Source organism: Cygnus olor, chromosome 10 (assembly GCF_009769625.2).
Source record: "Cygnus olor isolate bCygOlo1 chromosome 10, bCygOlo1.pri.v2, whole genome shotgun sequence".
Taxonomy (NCBI): Eukaryota; Metazoa; Chordata; class Aves; order Anseriformes; family Anatidae; genus Cygnus; species Cygnus olor.
This window is the reverse complement of record NC_049178.1, coordinates 11857882-11876550: the sequence shown is the minus strand read 5'-3', so window position 1 is coordinate 11876550 and position 18669 is coordinate 11857882. Positions and strand designations below refer to the sequence as shown.

Below are 18669 nucleotides of genomic sequence, written 5' to 3'. Positions count from 1 at the left end.
AAAGCAAATAGTCAGTGATTTTAAATTTTATCTCCCTTAGTAATATTCGTGTGAAATTTTCCAAAGAAAAACTGGAGTGGCGTTGTCTGAGTGGGTCCCCGAAGTAGGAGAGCTTTAGGTTTCCTCTAAACGGTTAAAAGCATTTCTCCGATCTTGATTAAATATCAAGGTAGTCTTAGTGATAAACATTAAGAGCATCTAGAGCACCACTGAACTCTTCATGCCTATCTGTTTGCTTTAACAGGAGCCACACAATTCCACTGAAGATGATGCAGGTTCTGATAACTCTCAGTTCACTGGAAGCACAATAAACTTACAGGATCTGGAGTGACCATTATTAAGAACTATTACTTGAAAACAAATTGGGCAATCATGTCTTGACAAACTGAGATAACTGTGTGGGTCTTTTTCCAAGGAAAATATGAAAACTAGGAGTACTGGACTGTGGTTGCACTCTTTGCAATTTGCTAAAGACAGTTACACCTGAAAGATTTTCTTTAAAAAAATGTAAATCCTACTTGATGTGCCTGTGTAGTATAACCTGTCTGCCTAATGGTCACAGAGACTGAGGCAGGCTGCTGTACAGTGTTGTTTCAGGGAGAAGTACTGTATTAAACTTCAAACTGAGGTAATATTTACTGTTTTCACAGGAAAGCAAGTATTCTACAGCTAACAAGTACAAATTTATAAACCTGCCTATGACAGTTCAGACTTCCCTTCCATTGGTCTGCTGGAACCAGTGGCATTGAGGAATTAAAAGCTAAAATTGGCAAGTATTTTATGCGTGCACACACACAGATTGTTTTGGCCCCCGTGTTTTGGCAGAAAACTGGAATAAAATGTCACATGTAACAAAGTTAATGTCCTACACCATGAAAATGAAATGATCTAAAGTCTTTGTTTTAGCAAGCTAGATTCTAAATGTTAACTTAGCTGTGAATCAGTTTGTAGCTCATGTTGAGTTTCTCCCTTTCCTTGCTCCTGCATCCCAAATTATCTGCTGAATTCTTCCAGCAAAACTTGAAAAAAAGAACTGCAATAGAACTGTACTCACTGTAAGTGATTAACTAAGACTCCAACAGTGTCTGAGAGAGGTTAGTTTTATCTTTGTGTTCCCTTTTTTGGGAGAGATGTTGACCGTCACGTAAATTTTAAGCACCTTGATTATATCTCATCTATGAACTGCTGCCAAGTTAGCTGTAAACTGGCCACTACCCTTTTTTTTTTTATGGAACACTGTTAACACTTTTTCTTTATTGATATCACAGAGTATCACATGCATGTGGAGCTTCCGTCTGGTTTACAGAATATGCAGTTGTTAGAATATGTTGGGAGGGGAAAAGAATTGTTACCTAGTAAGATTTGTCCCGCTGAAAAGCTGCAGTTTCTGCTGGGGGGTGGGGGGAGAGGTTGTATGTACTGTACTTATCTGGATTGGATTGCAGACACCTAAGTACGTTTACGGTTGTATGGGGGAAAAAAAACACCATTTGGTTACATTTTAAGGTGGCAATTTAAACGTTTCTTATGTACTGAATGCCTATAAAATTATGTATAGGAATTTGATAAAAGGGTGTATGTACTGTTTTTTATTCTCAATGAGGTGTGTGTATGCACGTATGTGTATATTTTTTATGAAATAAGATATGTCATGCAGAAGAACGTTGTGATCTTTCTAATCTTGCACATATTTATTTATTTTACAGTTTTACTGATGTTGAATTCACACGAGGTCATTCAGAAATGCTTTTACTTCCTGTGCCTTTTGAACTATGTATGTGTCCAGAAAAATACTTTTTTTGGTTGATGGGAGGGGGTGGGGGGGAGTGTATACAGGTTACGTTTAACTTCAGGTCCTGGTTTGTAGGCAGTATTTTATCTTCTGGTTGAACCAGTTTTTATTTTTTCTATCTTTTGCTTAACTATCTGAGCACTGAAGTCTCTCTGTTCCTCTCATCCTGAGTTTACAGCATATGTCCAGGGAATCTCATAACCCTCTCAGGTGGGGTTTCAAAACCAAGCTAATTGGTAGGGGATATACTTGATGGCTGTGACCACAGCATGGAATCCACTCCTGAGAGGTAGAAGGGTTGAGGAGGAATCATGCTGAAGGGACTACTGGTGCTTTTCCTAGTGGTCACCGTGCTCTCTCTGGAAGCTGAAACTCCTCAAGCTCCCATTGCCTGTGTTAATCTGTTTTCAAGGACCATACCAGTTCTTAATCTAACAAAATGGCCAAGGAACACTCCATCTTTTTATGGGACTTGCAACTGAATCTTTATACTTCTGAAAATGTACCTCATTCAGCTTTGTAAATGAATGTAAAGCGCTAACCTCTGGGGGCCGAAAATTGGATCACTTGGCTTGAAGTCCATTGCTGGCAATGGATACCCGAAGAACTGCTGGTGCAAAAGGGTTAATAAAGCTTTTTTTCTTATGGTCAGTTTGTCACTGGATGGTGTTCTTTGTATGGATGCATCTGACATAAAGCTAATGGTCAACAGCTTGGTTTCTATATAGCTTGTTTTTTCCTTTTCTGGAGTTACTGATGTGTAACAAAACCCATCCTTTGGATTAAGGGATAGCCTTCATGTTTATAGTTATTCACCGGATCTCTGATTTTAATAATAAATGTCTGGTAAGTTCCTGACTTAGTTCTGCCATAACAAAAAATCATTACTGTGATAAATCTCACTAGCCAGGCTTGTAGGAATAAAGCTTTCTGCTTCAAGAACTGACTGAGAAAAGCATTGTTGCCTGCAATGAAATGAGAGAAAATTTTATTTCCTTAAGGAAAAAAAATCGGGGGGTAAAAAGCGTTTACCTGACACTAGCTCTTTTCCCTGGGATGTTGTGGTATAAGATAAGGAATTTTATGAAGTTCATACGCTGAGTAAATGGCTTAGACTCTAACAGACTGTAGATCTAGGAAAACCTTTTTTTCTGGAATGATTATCAGCCCTACATGGTATAGCAAAGGCTGTGCTGTCAAGTGAAATAATAGAGTAGTTCTTCCTTCTCCTTATCCATTTGTTCTTGGCTGCGCTTCTTCTTTTCCTTCTTGGCGGGTGGGCTGGAGCGGAACATCAGCCTCCTGCCAGTCTGCAGAGAAAGCAGAGGCCGTGCACATCAGTGCTGTGCTGAGCAGCATCTCTGAGCCCCGCAGCTCCTGCTACAGCTGCTTCACGCTGTGGGGCTCTCCTGCTGCCTGGAGCTATGGCCCCTTGCTGGCTGCTTTCTAGGCAGGCTTGAGTGTGTCTGTTCAGCGTGGTTTTTCTATTAAGTATAAGCATCAAGCACCTGAAGACGATCCATGTGCTAGTACTTCGGCTTCTATAAAGTACTGTAGAAGATGTTTTTGCAGCTGTTTTCTGACTAAAACCATTTTGTACTGCAAGAGGGTGGAAGGTTGGAATCTGAGGGAATACCTGAGGGAGCCTGCAGAACTATTTTATGTTGAGTAAAGGGGCCGGGACTCATGGTACCTGTTCTTGGTCACCCATCCTTTCACCAGCTTGGTGTGTGACAGAGATGGGCTGCCCTCATGGTCACCTTGACCTGTGAAATGTGCTCGCTTGGTGTGCAGTAGGAGCCATGGCCTGCGGTTCTGCACGTACCTCTGAGGGGGGAAGTCTCAGTTTGTTGTGATGAGGACCATGCAACAAAAGGTATGGCTTGGCGATACAGCTGAGCTGGTCTAGGGGCTTGCTGCTGGTGCAGGGTGTCCTGCTGCTGCCTCGTTCCTCCTTTGTTGATTTTCCTGCCCGTTTTTTTTTTTAATATTGCCAGGTTATCAAGTTGAAATGAACTTAATGAGAAAATTGGCAAGAAATGGAGAGGACCATTTGGTCAAGTCATAAGAATAGGAGGACAGCAGAAGGACACAGAACTGGAATAACTCAGCACAGCTGCCTTCTAGCAGTTGTTTAACTTATATGAATCCTGTAAACTGGCCTACACCCGAGTGTGGGTGTCATCCCCACGCAGCTGTGGAGGCCTCCTTGTAACAGCTCTTCCCTTGAATGCTTGATGGTACCCCCAGCTTCTCTGAGGTGGGCTATGGAGACAAGATGTTCCTATGGATTATTGCACTAACCTTTATTTTTATGGTTGCCTGTGCTCTTTCCAGGGCCCGTTGCAATCTTTCCTCCTGCAGCTTCTTCTGTTGCTTTAGCTTTTCCTCTCTGAGCCTTTTGAAGGGAATGAAAAAAGGATTTAAACGTACACAGCTACAGAGAGTACGCTTTTGACATACGTGTCGTCTAACAGTGTAAGCGCAATGGAGCGTGGAGGTTGAGTACAGACAACGTTGGATTTTAAATGATCTTTGAATGGTGTTTTTTGGCATGGGGGGTGTGGAGGCAGGGGCAGGGGTTGGTCAGATTCCTTTCTGGGTTCCTCTCTTCCATTCCCAGAGCACGCTATGTGTGTGTCTTGTTTCTTTTGTCAGTTAAGAGTGCAAAATCATTCACAGCACATCAGGAAGAAGTATTGCACCCTTTCTACTACAAAGGTGAAGAAAAATGCTGAGAAAGAAACTAAGTAGGAGCAAAATGTCTGTGTTCTGGCTTTAAATGCTCAAGCTATTTTCTCTTCTGATTAATCTGGTTCACCTGGGGACAGCCAGATACAGCCAGCTCTCCAGTTACTACTTTGCTGTTTGCAAGGGGAACTTTCAGGTGGGTAACTGAAGCAATAGCAACATCTCAAAACCTGCATTTATTGTGTTAACTGGCTACTATTTCAATTAAAAAGCACAAATTAAATTTAGAGTTCTGTAGAAGAAACATTTGGAAACTGGTGTTGCTGCCAAATGCCCTTATGTACTTATACGGAGGATTAATTTTCTATTCAATTACTTTAAATATTGTTAATGCAAATTGTCTTCTTAAAACTACAGTTCTCATCAAATTTGCTCAGATGACTTTTTTATCTTTTCTTTTTCCAGATTTTGCCTTTCAGTTCAGGACACAGGCACCTTCCAGGTCTTTTCTAACATAGCTGTGGGCTGCTGCTTGCCAGTGAAGAGTAGTGAGTACTGTGAATTTGAAGCAATACAGGAGTAAAATGGGATCTATTGATCACCTGGGCAGTTAGATTACTGTTACAGTTTCCAGGGTTGATTTGACAAATTTAGTTCTTTCAGTGGTTTTGCTTTTGATCCTCAGTGTTTAAAAATAGAGGCCCTGTTTCCAGAGGGTCTTGTCTTACCTTATCCTCCGTTCCTTTTCTTTGGCTTTCTCAATCTGTGCTATCTTTTCTGGTGGCACTCTCTCCAGGTTGTCCAGTAAATCATTGAGCTGTTTTTCTATCGCTGCTAGCATCTGCACTGTCGGCAGGTTTGCCTCATTGTCTCCAATGCACTGGCTGTAGACCTCCTGCACCTTTTTGTTCAAGCTTGTGAGCATTTTGTCCTAGGGATAAGAGGAGATAAGGTGAGATGCACCAGTGAGCTTCTGTCCAGTAGAAACACCACATCCCTTCAAAAGAATAGAAAAGGAAATCAGTAGATTTCAATTCCCTCAACAAAACTCAGTTGTTTGCTTCTCAATTTGCTTTGCAGTGCCTGGGGTGGATGGCTGTATTGAGCCATTCTTTTGTTGGCCTCCTCATCCCAGCTTTGCTGTGGCCTGGGCCAGGTTGCAGCAGCCTGGGTGCCTCTCTGGGTCCTCGTCCCACCTCACGGTAGCTGCGTGGTGTGGGCACGTTCGTCCCAGTTTGCTGGCTCTGCAATGCCCCAAACCTGCCCTTGCTGCAGCTCCACTGCTGAGAAAAATGTTGATCCCAGCCCTCTGTCACTTTTTACCCACAATGATTACGGTCAGTGGAGAGGAACTGCTCATTGCCATGCTCTCCCACTTTGCCCTGATCTCAAGGAGTACCTGGACATCAGCATTGTGTTCTTCAGAAGAAAAGACTTGAACTCTGTGCTTCAGATCTGCTGCCCTCTCTTCTTCTTTGGCGATGGTGGATTTGAGGTTGACCACATCCTGCTTCAGCTGTCCTATCTCGTGCTCCCTAGGCCAGAAGAGAAGGGAGGTATTTTGAAAAAGGCATCTCAGAACCCCTTGGCTGCTCTTCTGTTTTCCAGCCCAGGACCATCCCTCCCGCTGCCGGCAGATGGAGGTAACACTGCATGCCATTTCTGGACAGCTTGCACTGTAGCTCTGAGAGTAGAGAGCTTTGGGTTTTCTGGAATAACAGTTATTGTGCTGGTGTGGGGGAGGGAGAAGTAGCATAGCTAAATAACACTCGAGAATTTCTAATGAGTCAATGCAGGAAGTAGATTGCATTTAAAAACATTCACAAGGGGTTAAGGTGCACTGCAAATGGGAATAGGTGTGCCTACCTGCCATAGAAATACTGTGCTGCAATTACACTCAGGTTCCCTGCTGGCTTCCTCTGGGAAGGGTTTGCATTGAGTCAAAACAGATGCTGGTCTGGATCACTCCAGGTTCCTTGTTTCTTGCTTTGATCTTTCCTTATGAGAATTACATGATACTTCCTGGCGTGTGTACCCCCACAGAATGCTAATTGCATCAGTTCCCCAGCCTGTGCCTTGAGGACTGTGCAGCCTGGTGGGAAGGTGCTAGTAGATGGGGGGGTCACTTGTGTTTGAAAGCTGGGGCACAGGGGACCCCATTCCCATCACTCACAGAATCGCAGGATCACACTTACGTCCTTTGGTGTGTGGTGATGAAAGTGTTTTGGAGCTCATCCAAACATTCCTCTATCTCCTGGGAATTCTGGATGAAGGACAAGTTCTCTTCCTCCATCTCCGTGAAAATAGACAGCAGTTGTTGGGGATCAGTAAAATATAGCTCAGGCTCCTGAAGAGGAAAACACGTGATGAGCTTTTGCCCTTTCCTAGCTTCTTTTCCATTGTGCTACGTGGAGGGTTGTCTACAGCTGGTGTCATCTGCCAGGAGGTGTTATGGCATTGTTTTACAAACAGCACAGCATACAAAAGAGTGAGGGCAAGAACTTGTACCTGTGCCAAAAAATTTGCACTGGAAAGACTTTTCTTCCATTCAGAAAGAAAGCATTCATTAAGCATTATTAAGGAGTTATTTGTGGCTCCCCCCAGCAGGGCAGCCAGGCATGATCCCCAAATATGACTATGTTCCCTTTAAAAAAAGTTTACTTAAGGGAAACTACCAAGTAGACGCTGCCCTAGGTTAAAGAAGTTTTGCTGCTCAGTGGAGTGGCTCTCTGGTTTCTTAGGGCAGTGTGGGCTGGAGGAGCTGTGGCTACAAAAAGCTGAGTGTTTTGCGCCCAACTCTGAGCATTGATTTTTGACTCCTGAAACCTTCTGTCTCTTTTTTTTTTTTCTCTAGGACCAGGCCTGTCTCTGAAGCCTTGCCTTTTTATGGAGAAGGTTTATGTGATTTGTTATCTGCAGCCAAAGTGATGAACTCAAGAAAAGAGGGAGGTAAGGCTTACTTGGATAGAATGGCAAGACTTACAAAAAGTCTGTGTGCCTTATAGCACTGGCTGATTTGGGGTGGCGATGGTGTTAGTTTTCCCTTTATTTCATTCAACTGGTATAAAATAGGGGAAGCTCTTATTTCCGTTTTGGCACAGATGGTACAAAACAGGCATGAACTGAAATAAAGGGAGTGAAGAGCTTATTCAGCCCCAGCTGTCAAAGTGCTCTTGCATGTAGAGAGGTACCTGGCTGTCCACATACAAATGTCTCCTACTTCTTGCCAGGTGTTTAGCTTGACACTACCTCAGTAGCTGCACCAAGTTGAATTTTGGGGAGTAAAAAGTGATGCAAACATCTGAGTGAGAAAACTTCAGTTTTGGACATAAAATGATAACTTTGCTAATCTCAAAACCTCCTGTTGTGACATGTCATATCTTGTTGTGGGTTGGCAAGCTTTGAAGTGATGGTCGGTTTTTGGAAAGCGGAGGAGGAAAGTTATATGAAGATACTTATAATGAAGGTTGCTAAAACCATGAATGTTTATGAATATATAAACATACATTTATAACTAGTGGCCACAATAACACCTCAACCCCATAATGAATGGTTAGAAGGTGAGAGAAATTAATAACATCAATAAATGACACAGGACAAAGTGTAAATATTTCAGTATAAAGACTTCTGACCTCATCTTCTTCGTCTGAGCAGGTTTCGCTGTCTCGCTCCTCCAGTGAACTTCTGAAAAAGCATTTTGTATATCAGGCCCTTAGAGAAATGACAGCTCAAAGGAGACCTTGTTAGTATACTATGAACATGGCAACTAGCCAACACTGACACCTGCAAACAACTTCTAGTTTCAGCTGCAGGTAGCTGGCAGCTTCCCTTTCCGTTGTGTGTTGGCTGTTTGCTCCTGAATACTCCTTTGAACATTTGCAGGTTTGCCCCCCATTTGTCTGTGGGCTACTTGGGGGTCAGTAGGAGCTAGAGGTCACACCAAGGTGCACTGTAGAAACTGTGTCTGTCCTCAGGCAAGATCATTTTTGAGCTGCTCCAGGCTCTGCTGGCCAGCGGGGTGAGGACTCAACAGGTGAGCCTGACCTGAGGGTGTTGATCCAAATGCCTTTAAATGTGGTGGGAAGCTGGGCTCTTGCGTAATGAGAAGGCTGAGGGAAAAGACTTGTTAAAAAGACTCAGCAGCGCATAAGTGTAGAGAAAGCTTTGTGCTCTGTGTGGAGTGTGCTACTGCTCCTGAACAACATGCTGTGGCCACCACAGGAGTCTGCAGCTTTTACTTGCCCTTGGAGAAGGTGGTTAAGTGCTTCTTCTGCACAGCCATCTGCCATTTGCCAGCAATGCAGTCTCTTTCCTCCCTGCTCAGCCCCAGGGATGAGACTGCGCTGCAAAAGCAAGGCAAGAGGAGCCTCTCTGGCACTGGCAGCTGTCTGCTCATTGCCTTCATTTGCACCTATTGCCCTGGGGCCATGGGAGGGGTGAAAAACCTCAGTTTGCATCATTTTAGTGCCAGCCCCACTTGTGCATGCATTGTTTCTGCCACGTGGCAGCAGCCCAGTAATTGCAGTGGCTTCACAAGGGGTGGCACAAAGCAGCCCTGCTTGGGAGGGCCTGGCACCTGCAGTGCTCTGAAGGGAGGCTGAGGAGCTGGCCCTGCAGGTGGAGACTTGGCTTAAACTCTACTGATAACCAGGTGTTTTTTGGTCTCAGGAGGCTATACAATCACTGCAAACCCATGCTTTGCATTTGAAGGCAAATTAAACAGTTGCCTGGGAAAAAAAAAAAAAAAGAGTGGGCCTTGCTTGTCTCTTACTATCACCTGCCCTCCACTGCTCAGTCTGGGCCTGCCCACTTTATGGAAGCCTCTTACTGCCTGAAGCCTCTTACTGAAAGCAGGTGGTCAGTGCAATATGGACCTCATTGATGGGATCAATGTGACAAACAGTGGGAACCAGTAACCCAGCCACAAACTGGCCACGGAGAAGCTTTGCTCCAGGACAGCGCCCAAGGTCTATGATTCCTCCTGGGGTCACCTTTGGGCCCAAACCCTGGGCAGGCTCTTAGCAGAGGATTTGGGGATGGAGCTCTTTCAGGGTAGGTGTACAGATACTGACTTGCACATCTTTGGAACATCTGATATGTTGATTCGTTCCAATAAGACCCAGACCTATGCATGCTGAGAGCAAAGGTGAGGAGTAGGCTTTCTCTATCCTGACTCCCAGTTGAGTGTTCTCTGTATTACTTAACTCTGTTGTTTTTGGTGTCTTGAACTTACATTTTTTTTGTTGAGAGAGGCTTCAGGAGGCTTTTGAGCTGTGGCCTGATCTCACGTAATAGGCTTAAATTCAAACTTTCTGCAGACAGCAGAGAACTTGGCGCATCTGTATAACCTGTAGTGTATGGACAGGCAGCATTAATCCCAGCTGTCAGGTCTGGGCCTGGACACAAGAAGGGGTGTAGACTTAGAGCATGGAGCTGTCCTGGTGAGCAGTGGGCAGCTCTTCCATGGCACTTACCCTCCTCTGCAGCGGTGGGAGAGGAGACACTTTCTTTGTTAGCTTTGGAGGCTGTTTTCAACTGCTTTGTGTTCTTTTTTACACGTTCCTCCTGCCACTCTTTTGGAGATAGCTGATAGAGGAAGTCCTTGTAGATCTTGTACTCCTGCAGAGTATTCTCAAATCTGGATATGTCACTGGAGTGAGAGAAGTGGGCAACATGTTAGCAAGAAGGAAAGTCCCTGTTTGAGCAGGTTCTTTCTAACTCTTGACAGTCAGCTCCACTCAGAAAAGGGACAAGAAGGCACATGTCCTTGTGGACACACAAAGACAAATGCAAACCTGCCCTGCATGTGCTTTCTGTGGTTCCTCATGTGAAATCCCTCTGGTCACATCTCTGTGGCCAGACCCCTTCTGTGGCACTGGGCTTACTAATATAGGAAAAATACTAGAAAAGTTTGTCTGAGTGACTGGCATCTGGCCAGCCTGAAAAACAGACGGACGAGTTCATATCTAATTGCACATCTCCAGAGAGAGTTACCTGATGTCAAAGCAGCAGCATTTTACCCACATCTCCATCAGAGTCTTGAAATCTGAGCAGCAGGCCTTGCAGCTTAGTTTTTACATCTGTCAACTCTGCAAGGCCTGTGCAGCTAGAAGGGAGTGAACAGAGATCTCCCTCGCCCACGTGTCTCCAGTAGGAGTGGTGACTTGCTGCCATTTGCAGCTTTGCCAGTGTCAAAATACACTGATGAATGTCAAAATACACTCTGATGGTGTCAATTGAGATGAAGAGGCAGAGAAGTACATTTAGAAGAAAAGAAATGCTTCCATTTTGCTGTTTTGTCCCACCCAAACTTCAGCCCCTGTGCCTTGGGAAGCCAGCAGAGAGCAAGCACCCATGCTCTGCAGATATCTCCAGGGGTTTAACATGGCCCGTGTCACCTTTGGTGTGGAAGACGGAAGCGGTGAGATTAAAGGACCTGACCTGGCTCTGAGCTCAGTGTGAGCAAACATCTAGAAGGGACATTACAATAAAGCAGTCAAGTTACCTTCATTAAACATCTGTGTTTTACTTCAGAAGGGCTCAAAAGATGCACATGATGAGGTATTGTGCCTTGGCTGGCAGGTGATAACTTGTTCAGCTCTTTTACTTTCCCCCAAGTATCTGTCACCTCAGGAAAGAAATACCTGCTCCCTGCACGCTGCCCATAGCAGGGAGCATGGCAGCATTTAACAAAATAAGTAATTAATGTATTACCAAGTGCTCCTGCTGCCTCTAAAAAACCTCAGTCTTTCAGTCAGTGAATCAAACCCCAAGCCACATTCTTAGCTTTGGTGCCAAATAATAGAATTTTTACTTGAAAAATGAATACAAATCTTGCCAGCTCCACTTGTCATGGGAATTATCATTTTTAAAGACACTATTAAAATGCCTTGCTGTAGTTTTGTTTTTAATCTGAGACTAGGCATTTCATTTTGGTTTTAGATTAGTTCTTTTTTAAAATACTTTTAAACTTGTTAAACTGTTAAATTGTTTTAGAGAACAAAATCAGCATCTGGAAAACAAAAGCTCTAACATTTTGTCTAGAGATCACTGAAATCTTTTGACTTTTAAAATAGTAATGTTTTTTGAACTTTTCTCCCCCCAAGGATTGTAAGGGTATAGTGCTGTAGGGGCTGTTAAAGGCTGAGCAAGAATAACGTGCTGCTCTTACCTTTGGAGGTTGTTTATTTGGGAATTGATCATCTGGATCTCTGTTATTTTCTGTGTCTTTGCTGCAGATTCTTTTTCAGCACTAGAATGCATCAACGTAAGCCATGAAACAATTTAGCGATAAGCAGGTAGTGAGCTGTGATGCATATAAAACAGATCAAAGGTGGGGAGGAATCCTAGAAATCTTTTTTTTTTTTTTTTTTAATGGTACAGATGTACCACAAGTGACACTTTAATCCTGGCTGAAGGCCCCACTTGCATTGGTAAAGGGTTTGTGGTCAAGGTCAAGGTGTCCCTAATTTGGCTGCTGCTGAGCATCACTTGCTGCTGTACTTTTATGATACCTGTAATGGGACAAAGTGCCCAACTTGCCTCTCTTAGGGAACTGTTCCTGCTGTGATGGGTTGGGGAGAAGAATCTGCCTGTTGTAAGGGTGTTGTGAGAAGAACGGAAGTGGTGGGGACAACGTTATGTTCTTCACTGCAGCCAAATTTTTGCAACAGGAGCATTCCCCTACTATTGATTCCTTCCTCTCTTTCATTGAATGTATGGGGAGAAAATGCTACTGGGACTGTAACTGTGGGAAAACCCTGACACACAGACTTTGAGGTTGGATGCTAGCCCAAACCCTCTGGGGAGGTCAAGCAAAAAACCTTCTGTCCTATGCAAAAGAGTATGTGTGTGATTCCCTCAACGTCCTTTACATTTTCAGGGCTTGAACAGAATTTTTGTGGTTCTCCTTCAGGAACTCATCAAACATGGCAACATCCTTCTCCAGGCGGTGTTCAGCCTTTTCCAGCTTTTTTTCCTCTTTCTTTGCTATGTTCTCTATCCTTTGAATCTCTTCTCTCTTCACTGCCATGGCATACTGAAATGAACCCAAAAGGCAAATTGGTTGGTATTAGTGGTGTGTTGTTTTGGCTTTGTTCTTGGTTACCTTTTTGCCTTCTAGTTGTTGGCAGAGAGGGTAAGGATTTCAAACCAAGATATGTCTTAGTGCAAATGAAGTACACAGAGGCCAGGAGATGTTTCAGAAATAACATGTAAGTGGTGAAACTGAAGGCAGAATCAAGAAGTCCCATCGCTGAATTAACTCCTAGCTGATAAAGATTGATTCAATGGTGTTATAGTAAAACAATAGGGGTGAATAATGGGGATATTCCCACATGGCTCCCGTATTTTGATTTCATAATGGCTCCCAGCTATAAACTACACATGGTGCAGCAGAAGCCAAAAGGTCAGTGTATCTGCGCATCTTGTAAATGAAGGGGAAATAGTTGGATGGCTGCCACTGGGTGGTGTCAGTGACCTATGTTCACTTCTTAGTTGTGGATTGCTGGCCTATGTATAGATTATGAGCCTCTAACACAGGGCTTGGACAGTCAGTTCATGAGGTCTCATGTATGCCCTACTAGTGTAACCTCTATGCAATGGATCTCATTATGGGGGAAAAAAGCAACACAGGGAAGAATAATTAAATGAACAGAGAACAACATCCTTAAAGAAAGCCAAGTACCTCAAGTAAAAATATTTCTCTTCTGTCATTTATGTAGTCGCGGAAGGTCTCCTTTTCTAATGGGTAATCTGAAACAAAGACAAAAAGTTCATCAAAATTGGGGGGAAACATGGTCATGCAAAGAACAGTGAATATGGTGGCTGCTGTGAGCATGAATGTGCTTGGCACTGAAGGCAGCAATACCAATTATTTTATTACCATTTTGACATCGGTTAGGCTCAGTTGGCAAAGCTATTCCCCATGTTAGAGGCAGGAAGTTTAGGGTCATGTCTACTAAGCTGACCTAAATGTGAATTTTAGTGGAAATGTCTCCATGACACAAGGTCCAGCAAACTCTCAGCTGACTTCTGTGCTGCTTCCCAGGACTCCCAGCTACTGTTGTGGCCACAGGGGATGGTGGAACCCCGGATACTGTGGTGGTGGTGACACCTCCTGCTTATGTAAATGCATGAGATGGAGACAGCCTAGCCACACAGAGGCTGGCAAGATGCAGCAGATAACTATCATGTCTGCAAGAAGAGCTCACCGAAGTCAGCTAGAGCTAACTGCTAGTCCCATCCCCTGTGTGACTTTTGATGTAGTCTGCTATCCAGCTGAGCAGCACTGCTACAAAGACAGTAACTGTTCCCTACCTTTTTTAATGGCTATCTTCCACGAAAGACACTCCTGAAGAGCTTTCAGTCTTTCTTCATCTGTTGCCTGTTTTCTGTTTTCTTCCTCCTCCTCCTTTTGCAAAGCTTTCCTGAACCCTTTTTGCTTTGCTTTTACTTTAGTGGAGTATGTCATTTTCTCATGGATTTTCATGGTCTTCATCTTTTCACGTTCCTGTGAGGAGGAGTCAGTTATGCGGACAGCTTGATAATGTGTTTTGTCTCCTGTGGTTTTTAATGACATCAGTGGTTATTCACAGTCTAGAAATTTGCAGCAACTGATACCCTGCTGATGCCTGTTTGCCTGGTTTATCTGACTGATCTCAGTGATACCCTCTCTTGGTGCAACCAAAACACTGTTTCTTTTCTTAGCATTTGTTCTCTTTAGTTTGTTGACTTTGCGTTCTGCATCCAGCCACCAGCTGTGACAGCTGGTACCCACTCAGTGTCCTCATTTTTCCTTCCTGGGTTATTCCTGGGACAGAATGGAAATTGTCAGAGATTCGTCCTTCCCCTGTTCAAAGGGTACAGGACAGCCCACATTCAGTTATCACCTCAGCCAGCCTTCACACAGGCATGTAAACCCTCAAGTTTGAATTGAGGGTGTCTCTTCAAACCCTCTTTAAAGCTTTGGTCTGAAGTCTGTAATTCATTGCTCCATCCTCAGTGTGGGTCTGGGTTAGGCTGAGGACATCATGCAGCAGACATCCTTAGTGCGCTTCCTGCTAGGCCCTTCCCCATACTTACATAGTGATATTGAACCCAAGCTAAACCCAGACTATCAGTCATCAGTCGGTGAGGTGAGGAGGCTTGCCTAAGCTTGTTTGGAGCCTTCCCTTTGTGATTTAGAAACAAAGACCTCTTGCTTCCACACTACTGCGTGGCTTCTGCAACCACGTCAATGCTCGGGCACCTCAGAGACACCATAAGCTCTCCGTGACTTCCCACCCCCTTGGATCACATGCCCTAGGGAAAATCCACAGTGGAAATAAGGAAGAAAGAGATGTTCCACAGACGCAGCTCTCCGGTCTAGTGCACTAGTGACCAGCAAGCTTAATGCTCACATCTGCCCTTGGTAAGGGTAATCTTTCATCATGGATCTCAGTGGGCTTGTAGCTGATCTGGGGGAATCTCAGCTGAATATGGCAGGTGTTGTTTCTCTCATGCAGTAAATTTTGGTCTCATTTTGTATTAGTTGGTTGCCTCCCCTAGTGAGCCCCTTCTATACACACTGGTGTAAAACATGTGTACGTACCGCCTTAGCCTTTTTTCTTTCCTTGTCCCTTACTAAGAAAACATCAAGATCTGGAGGAACTGTAAAAGGATTTTTCATTGGGTTTTCTTCATCCTCTTCTGGGAATTCTGCAAGAAGTAGACAAGGATGTAGAAGGTGCAAGGCAGAACATCAGGACCTAGTGCAAAGGGACACTGCTGTGTTGCACCGCAGCAGCACATCTCCTGATCAGAGACAATGTATGCCTCTGGCTGGTGACAGCTGACTGCCTACTTTAACATTTAACATTAGCATTTAACAATCCTGCTTCAAGATTAGGAGCCCCAATGTAACAAGTGTCAATTGTTTGGACCTTCTCCAGCTCTCTTGTGACTGGTAGGCACATAGTCCTCTCAGGAGAGGTACTTGGAAAAGTATTATACATAGGTCATTCCTATTAATATAAATATAAGCTTTTAGTTAATTGTCAAAGCCTCAAAAGAATTGGTTTATCTGGAAATCAGGAAAGCTTTAGCCAGACCCAAGTCTGAAGAGCAGAATGCTTTTTGCCCCTGTGCAGGGAGACTCTGGTTCACAGTTTAATACTGTGATATAAAGTCAGCCTGGATAAATGCTCAAGGTAAACTCAGTGTCTGAGAGACCAAGAAAAACTCAGGAAGGACCTCAGATCTTGGCTGTACTAGATCTATCAGAGACCAGACTAATTCCTTTGCCCTTCTCTGAGGAACTGTTGATGACAGAGCAAGAGCTGTGTTCCCTTACGGTCTATCTTCCCATTTCCAAACCTCATTTACTGAAGTGTTTGTTCACTGTTTTCCTCAGGCAGAACTTTTGCTGAAGCTTTTGGGAGTCTGTCTAACCTGATCATGGGCAGAAGAGTATGAACACAGACCTCTCCTTTGACCTAACAACAAAAAGCTGCCAGAGCAACATGACCTTACCTGACAGCACAAGGTATGTTTCCATTCCAGGTTTGGAAGAGAGACTTTCAGAGATTGACTCTTCATGTGGAGATGGCATTGTTGACCCTGGCCCAAAGAAAAGCATAAACAAATCGATCAATTGGGACCTGCCAGTAAGTGATGCAGTAAGGTTTACAGCAGTGACGGCCTAGGGGCTTTCTGGATCTTAACCGCTGAGCCTTTTGCTTCGGTGGGAATTAAAAAAAGCTTCAGCAAACTGGAAAATGTTTGTGTTCTGACACCAAACAGGAGATGTTGATCCTTGGCTTATGTGAAAGTTCTGTGAAACAAGAGTCCTCCTTACATACGCAATGATGGGAAAGCAAAGACAAAACAATTTGGAGACAATAAGCAGCTCGAGTCCCTTGCCTTTTCTTGTTCCATGCACAGCTCTAGTTCTGATCCAAACCCATGCTTTCATCTGCCCATGCTGGTTCACAAGCAACATTTTTATTCCCTAAAGCTCTTACCAGAAATTGCTCCAGTACTGTGGGTTTCTTGTGATAAGGCTGAATGACTGCTGGACAACACAGACATGCTGTAGGGAACTGGTTCGTGTTTAATTTTAGGCTGGCAAACTGTTGAAGATTAGCTTTTTGTTTCTCTGAATCCGATCTCTTTTGTAGTCTTTGCTGTGGGTCCTAGGGGAAAAGACATAATTGTAATGATCTCACTCACAAAGAACAGATAGATCATTGTTACAGTTACCCTGTAATCAACAAAGGCAGCAAGCTGGGTCCAGGGAGGTATTAGTTCAATTGATTTAATTCTGCTGCTGGGACCATTCCTGATCCACACTGGTATAAGACACAGCAGAAAATATCCCCTTCCGCTTGCACTAGTTTTAAGGCTATTTTAAAGCATCATTATTTGCTCTGAACAGCCTCCAGTTTTCATGTATTTTGAGCTAAAACTCATCTGGCCTAATTTCCACGTACGTCCTTGGTGATTTGTGTTTTCTACTGGCTGTGTTTCTGCAGCTGCCCAATTAGTATCTTATTCTTCAGAGGTGTCAAACTTTCAGCATTGATGAGACACAGAGACTGAGGTAGAATTTAAGCTGTTTGAATGCACCCCAAATGTTTTCTCTCTGCTTTTCAGATCCTGAAGTACCTTTTCCAAAAGCATCGTTGTCTGTTCACTTAGATTTCATGTCTCTCTGAACCTTGGTGTAACTTCATGGGATTTTTTCTCTAGGGGTCTCCCATCTGTGTCCTGCCACAACATAAACCTTGCTGATATTGTGAGTTTTGGAGGAAAAACACATCGGGCCAGGTGTAGGAAGGCAGTGTTCAGATGAGTACACTTTGTGAAATACACAGGGCAGTTCTAGCAAACATTCAGCCCTCTCAGTGCACACCTTGGCTTCTGTAATCCCAAAACCTTCTCATAAAAATCTTTTTTTTTCAAGTGGTTGATTCCAATTTCTGTTATAGGGAATGGGACTGAAAAGCAGAACTAGACAGAGGATACTGATATGTGGGAAATAATTTGTCAGGAAAGCTCCCTGAGATAAAAAGTGCTTTGTAATACACTTAGCTAAGTATACAAAACCCTGTTTCTAAGATTAACTTATAAATATTAATTTTATGAAGGTAGTTTTGTTTTGAGGATATTGTTTTTGGTGTGGTTGTTTTTTTTTTTTTAATAGATTGTTTGCACAGCACTTTGGAAATAATGCCAAAAGCTACAGAAGCGCTAGTTGTGCTAATTATAATTATTAAGCTCTATAATGCTAATGAAAAATACTTTGCTACTAGAATCATTTGGCATATATTTCACTGTCTCTGACACTTTTATGTTTCAGTAGCTACACATCAATGTCCAGCAGTATGTGAATCAGAAGATAAGGCATTCATGGCTTTAATCTACTGAAACATTTATTCAGTGATTTTCCAAGCACCAATCTGCTGTGCAAAAAAAAATTAAAGCCAAAGTAAACATGCAAACAATTCTAAAAATAATACAATAAAATCCATCCACCATGTTCCCAGAGTATGTGATAAGTGTATGTGCTTTATACTCAAATAATTTAAATGATACCATCACTCACAGAGAAGGCTTGTACTCACTGGGAAATCGCTTCAAGTTCTGAGCTGTGGGGCAGCTATTGCAGGGACAGATGTGTCCCATTTCCCAGCTGGCACGGAGGAGGAGACCATTAGTGTGTGTGATTTCCCACTGAAACACCCCAGTGCCTCTGCTCGTCTGAGTATGTAGTTATATCCGATGCTGACAAGCAAAGAAAATGCTGTGGTTGCCCTCACCCCTTTGTTTTTATGGCTTCTCACCCAAAGGAGACCTCCACCGGGCTTCTCTCCGCAGACGGCCGTGGACGCGGTGCAGCAGACGCAGCGCAGCTCGGCTCCACTCCGGCTGTTGTCCTTCTGTTTGTGCTGCCATGGGAACCCCTGCGCCTGCTGTCGGGTGGCACCCGGCCCATGCACCGAAGGGATGCCTTGGCGTGGGTTCCCTGCAGCAGGGACAAGTGTCCCTGGCCTGATGGCACAGAGCTGAGCCAGGTGGGTCCTCCCAGGAGGGTTCCCAACACAGGTGCTGCTATGTGCCTCCGGAGCAGGCAGCTCCCTTAAGTACAAACCATCTGTCTGGATGGTAAAGGGAGAAAACTCACCAGGTGTAAAAGGCTCCCCTCC

At 43.9% G+C, this 18669-nt stretch overlaps 3 protein-coding genes across 14 annotated transcripts in view; 2 read left to right on the top strand and 1 right to left on the bottom strand.

Annotated features, from left to right (window-relative positions):
• Positions 1-2443, top strand: part of ZXDC (ZXD family zinc finger C) — a 12349-nt gene extending 9906 nt beyond the window's left edge. The window contains exon 10 of the mRNA XM_040568391.1: positions 245-2443. Coding sequence (XP_040424325.1) covers positions 245-331 — 87 coding nt within the window. The 3' untranslated portion in view covers positions 332-2443. The remainder of the gene's footprint in view (positions 1-244) is intronic.
• On the bottom strand, positions 1229-18539 carry CFAP100 (cilia and flagella associated protein 100). 2 transcript variants are annotated; one of them, XM_040568398.1, is made up of 16 exons: positions 18283-18539; positions 16486-16656; positions 15995-16081; positions 15075-15181; positions 13802-13994; positions 13170-13237; positions 12358-12521; positions 11655-11735; positions 9958-10133; positions 9717-9831; positions 8116-8167; positions 6679-6830; positions 5883-6018; positions 5212-5414; positions 4097-4190; positions 1229-3102 (listed from the first exon to the last, which is right to left on the bottom strand). In XM_040568398.1, the coding sequence occupies exons 2-16, from the start codon at positions 16550-16552 to the stop codon at positions 2989-2991; spliced, it is 1809 nt and encodes a 602-aa protein (XP_040424332.1). In that variant the 5' UTR covers positions 16553-16656; positions 18283-18539; the 3' UTR covers positions 1229-2988. The 2 variants fall into 2 exon arrangements, with proteins under 2 accessions (XP_040424332.1, XP_040424330.1); XM_040568396.1 differs by having other exon boundaries at positions 18307-18539.
• Positions 4204-18669, top strand: part of LOC121075302 — a 35072-nt gene continuing 20606 nt past the window's right edge. For 8 of the 11 annotated variants that reach the window (XR_005822886.1, XR_005822884.1, XR_005822889.1 and 5 more), the window contains exons 1-6: positions 4204-4679; positions 4949-5031; positions 6023-6126; positions 7338-7432; positions 11722-11781; positions 15876-16007. Coding sequence is in view for 2 of the 11 variants with exons in the window: in XM_040568403.1 (XP_040424337.1) it covers positions 18295-18537 (243 nt within the window). In the remaining 9 variants the exon portion in view is untranslated. Of the gene's footprint in view, positions 4680-4948; positions 5032-6022; positions 6127-7337; positions 7433-11721; positions 11782-15875; positions 16008-16405; positions 16656-17716; positions 18538-18669 lie in introns of those variants that run through there. The other 3 variants (XR_005822892.1, XM_040568403.1, XM_040568402.1) reach the window with 3 other exon arrangements.

Bases quoted from the DNA above. Each gene is read 5' to 3' on its own strand.
- CFAP100 (XM_040568398.1), bottom strand. From the start codon at position 16,552: ATGTCTGTGTTGTCCAGCAGTCATTCAGCCTTATCACAAGAAACCCAC. The intron at 15,182-15,994 runs GTAAGGTCATGT...TACTTCTTGCAG, and splicing joins AACATACCTTGTGCTGTCAG to AATTCCCAGAAGAGGATGAA. The intron at 8,168-9,716 runs GTAAGTTCAAGA...ATGCTTTTTCAG, and splicing joins CCTCTCTCAACAAAAAAAAT to AAGTTCACTGGAGGAGCGAG.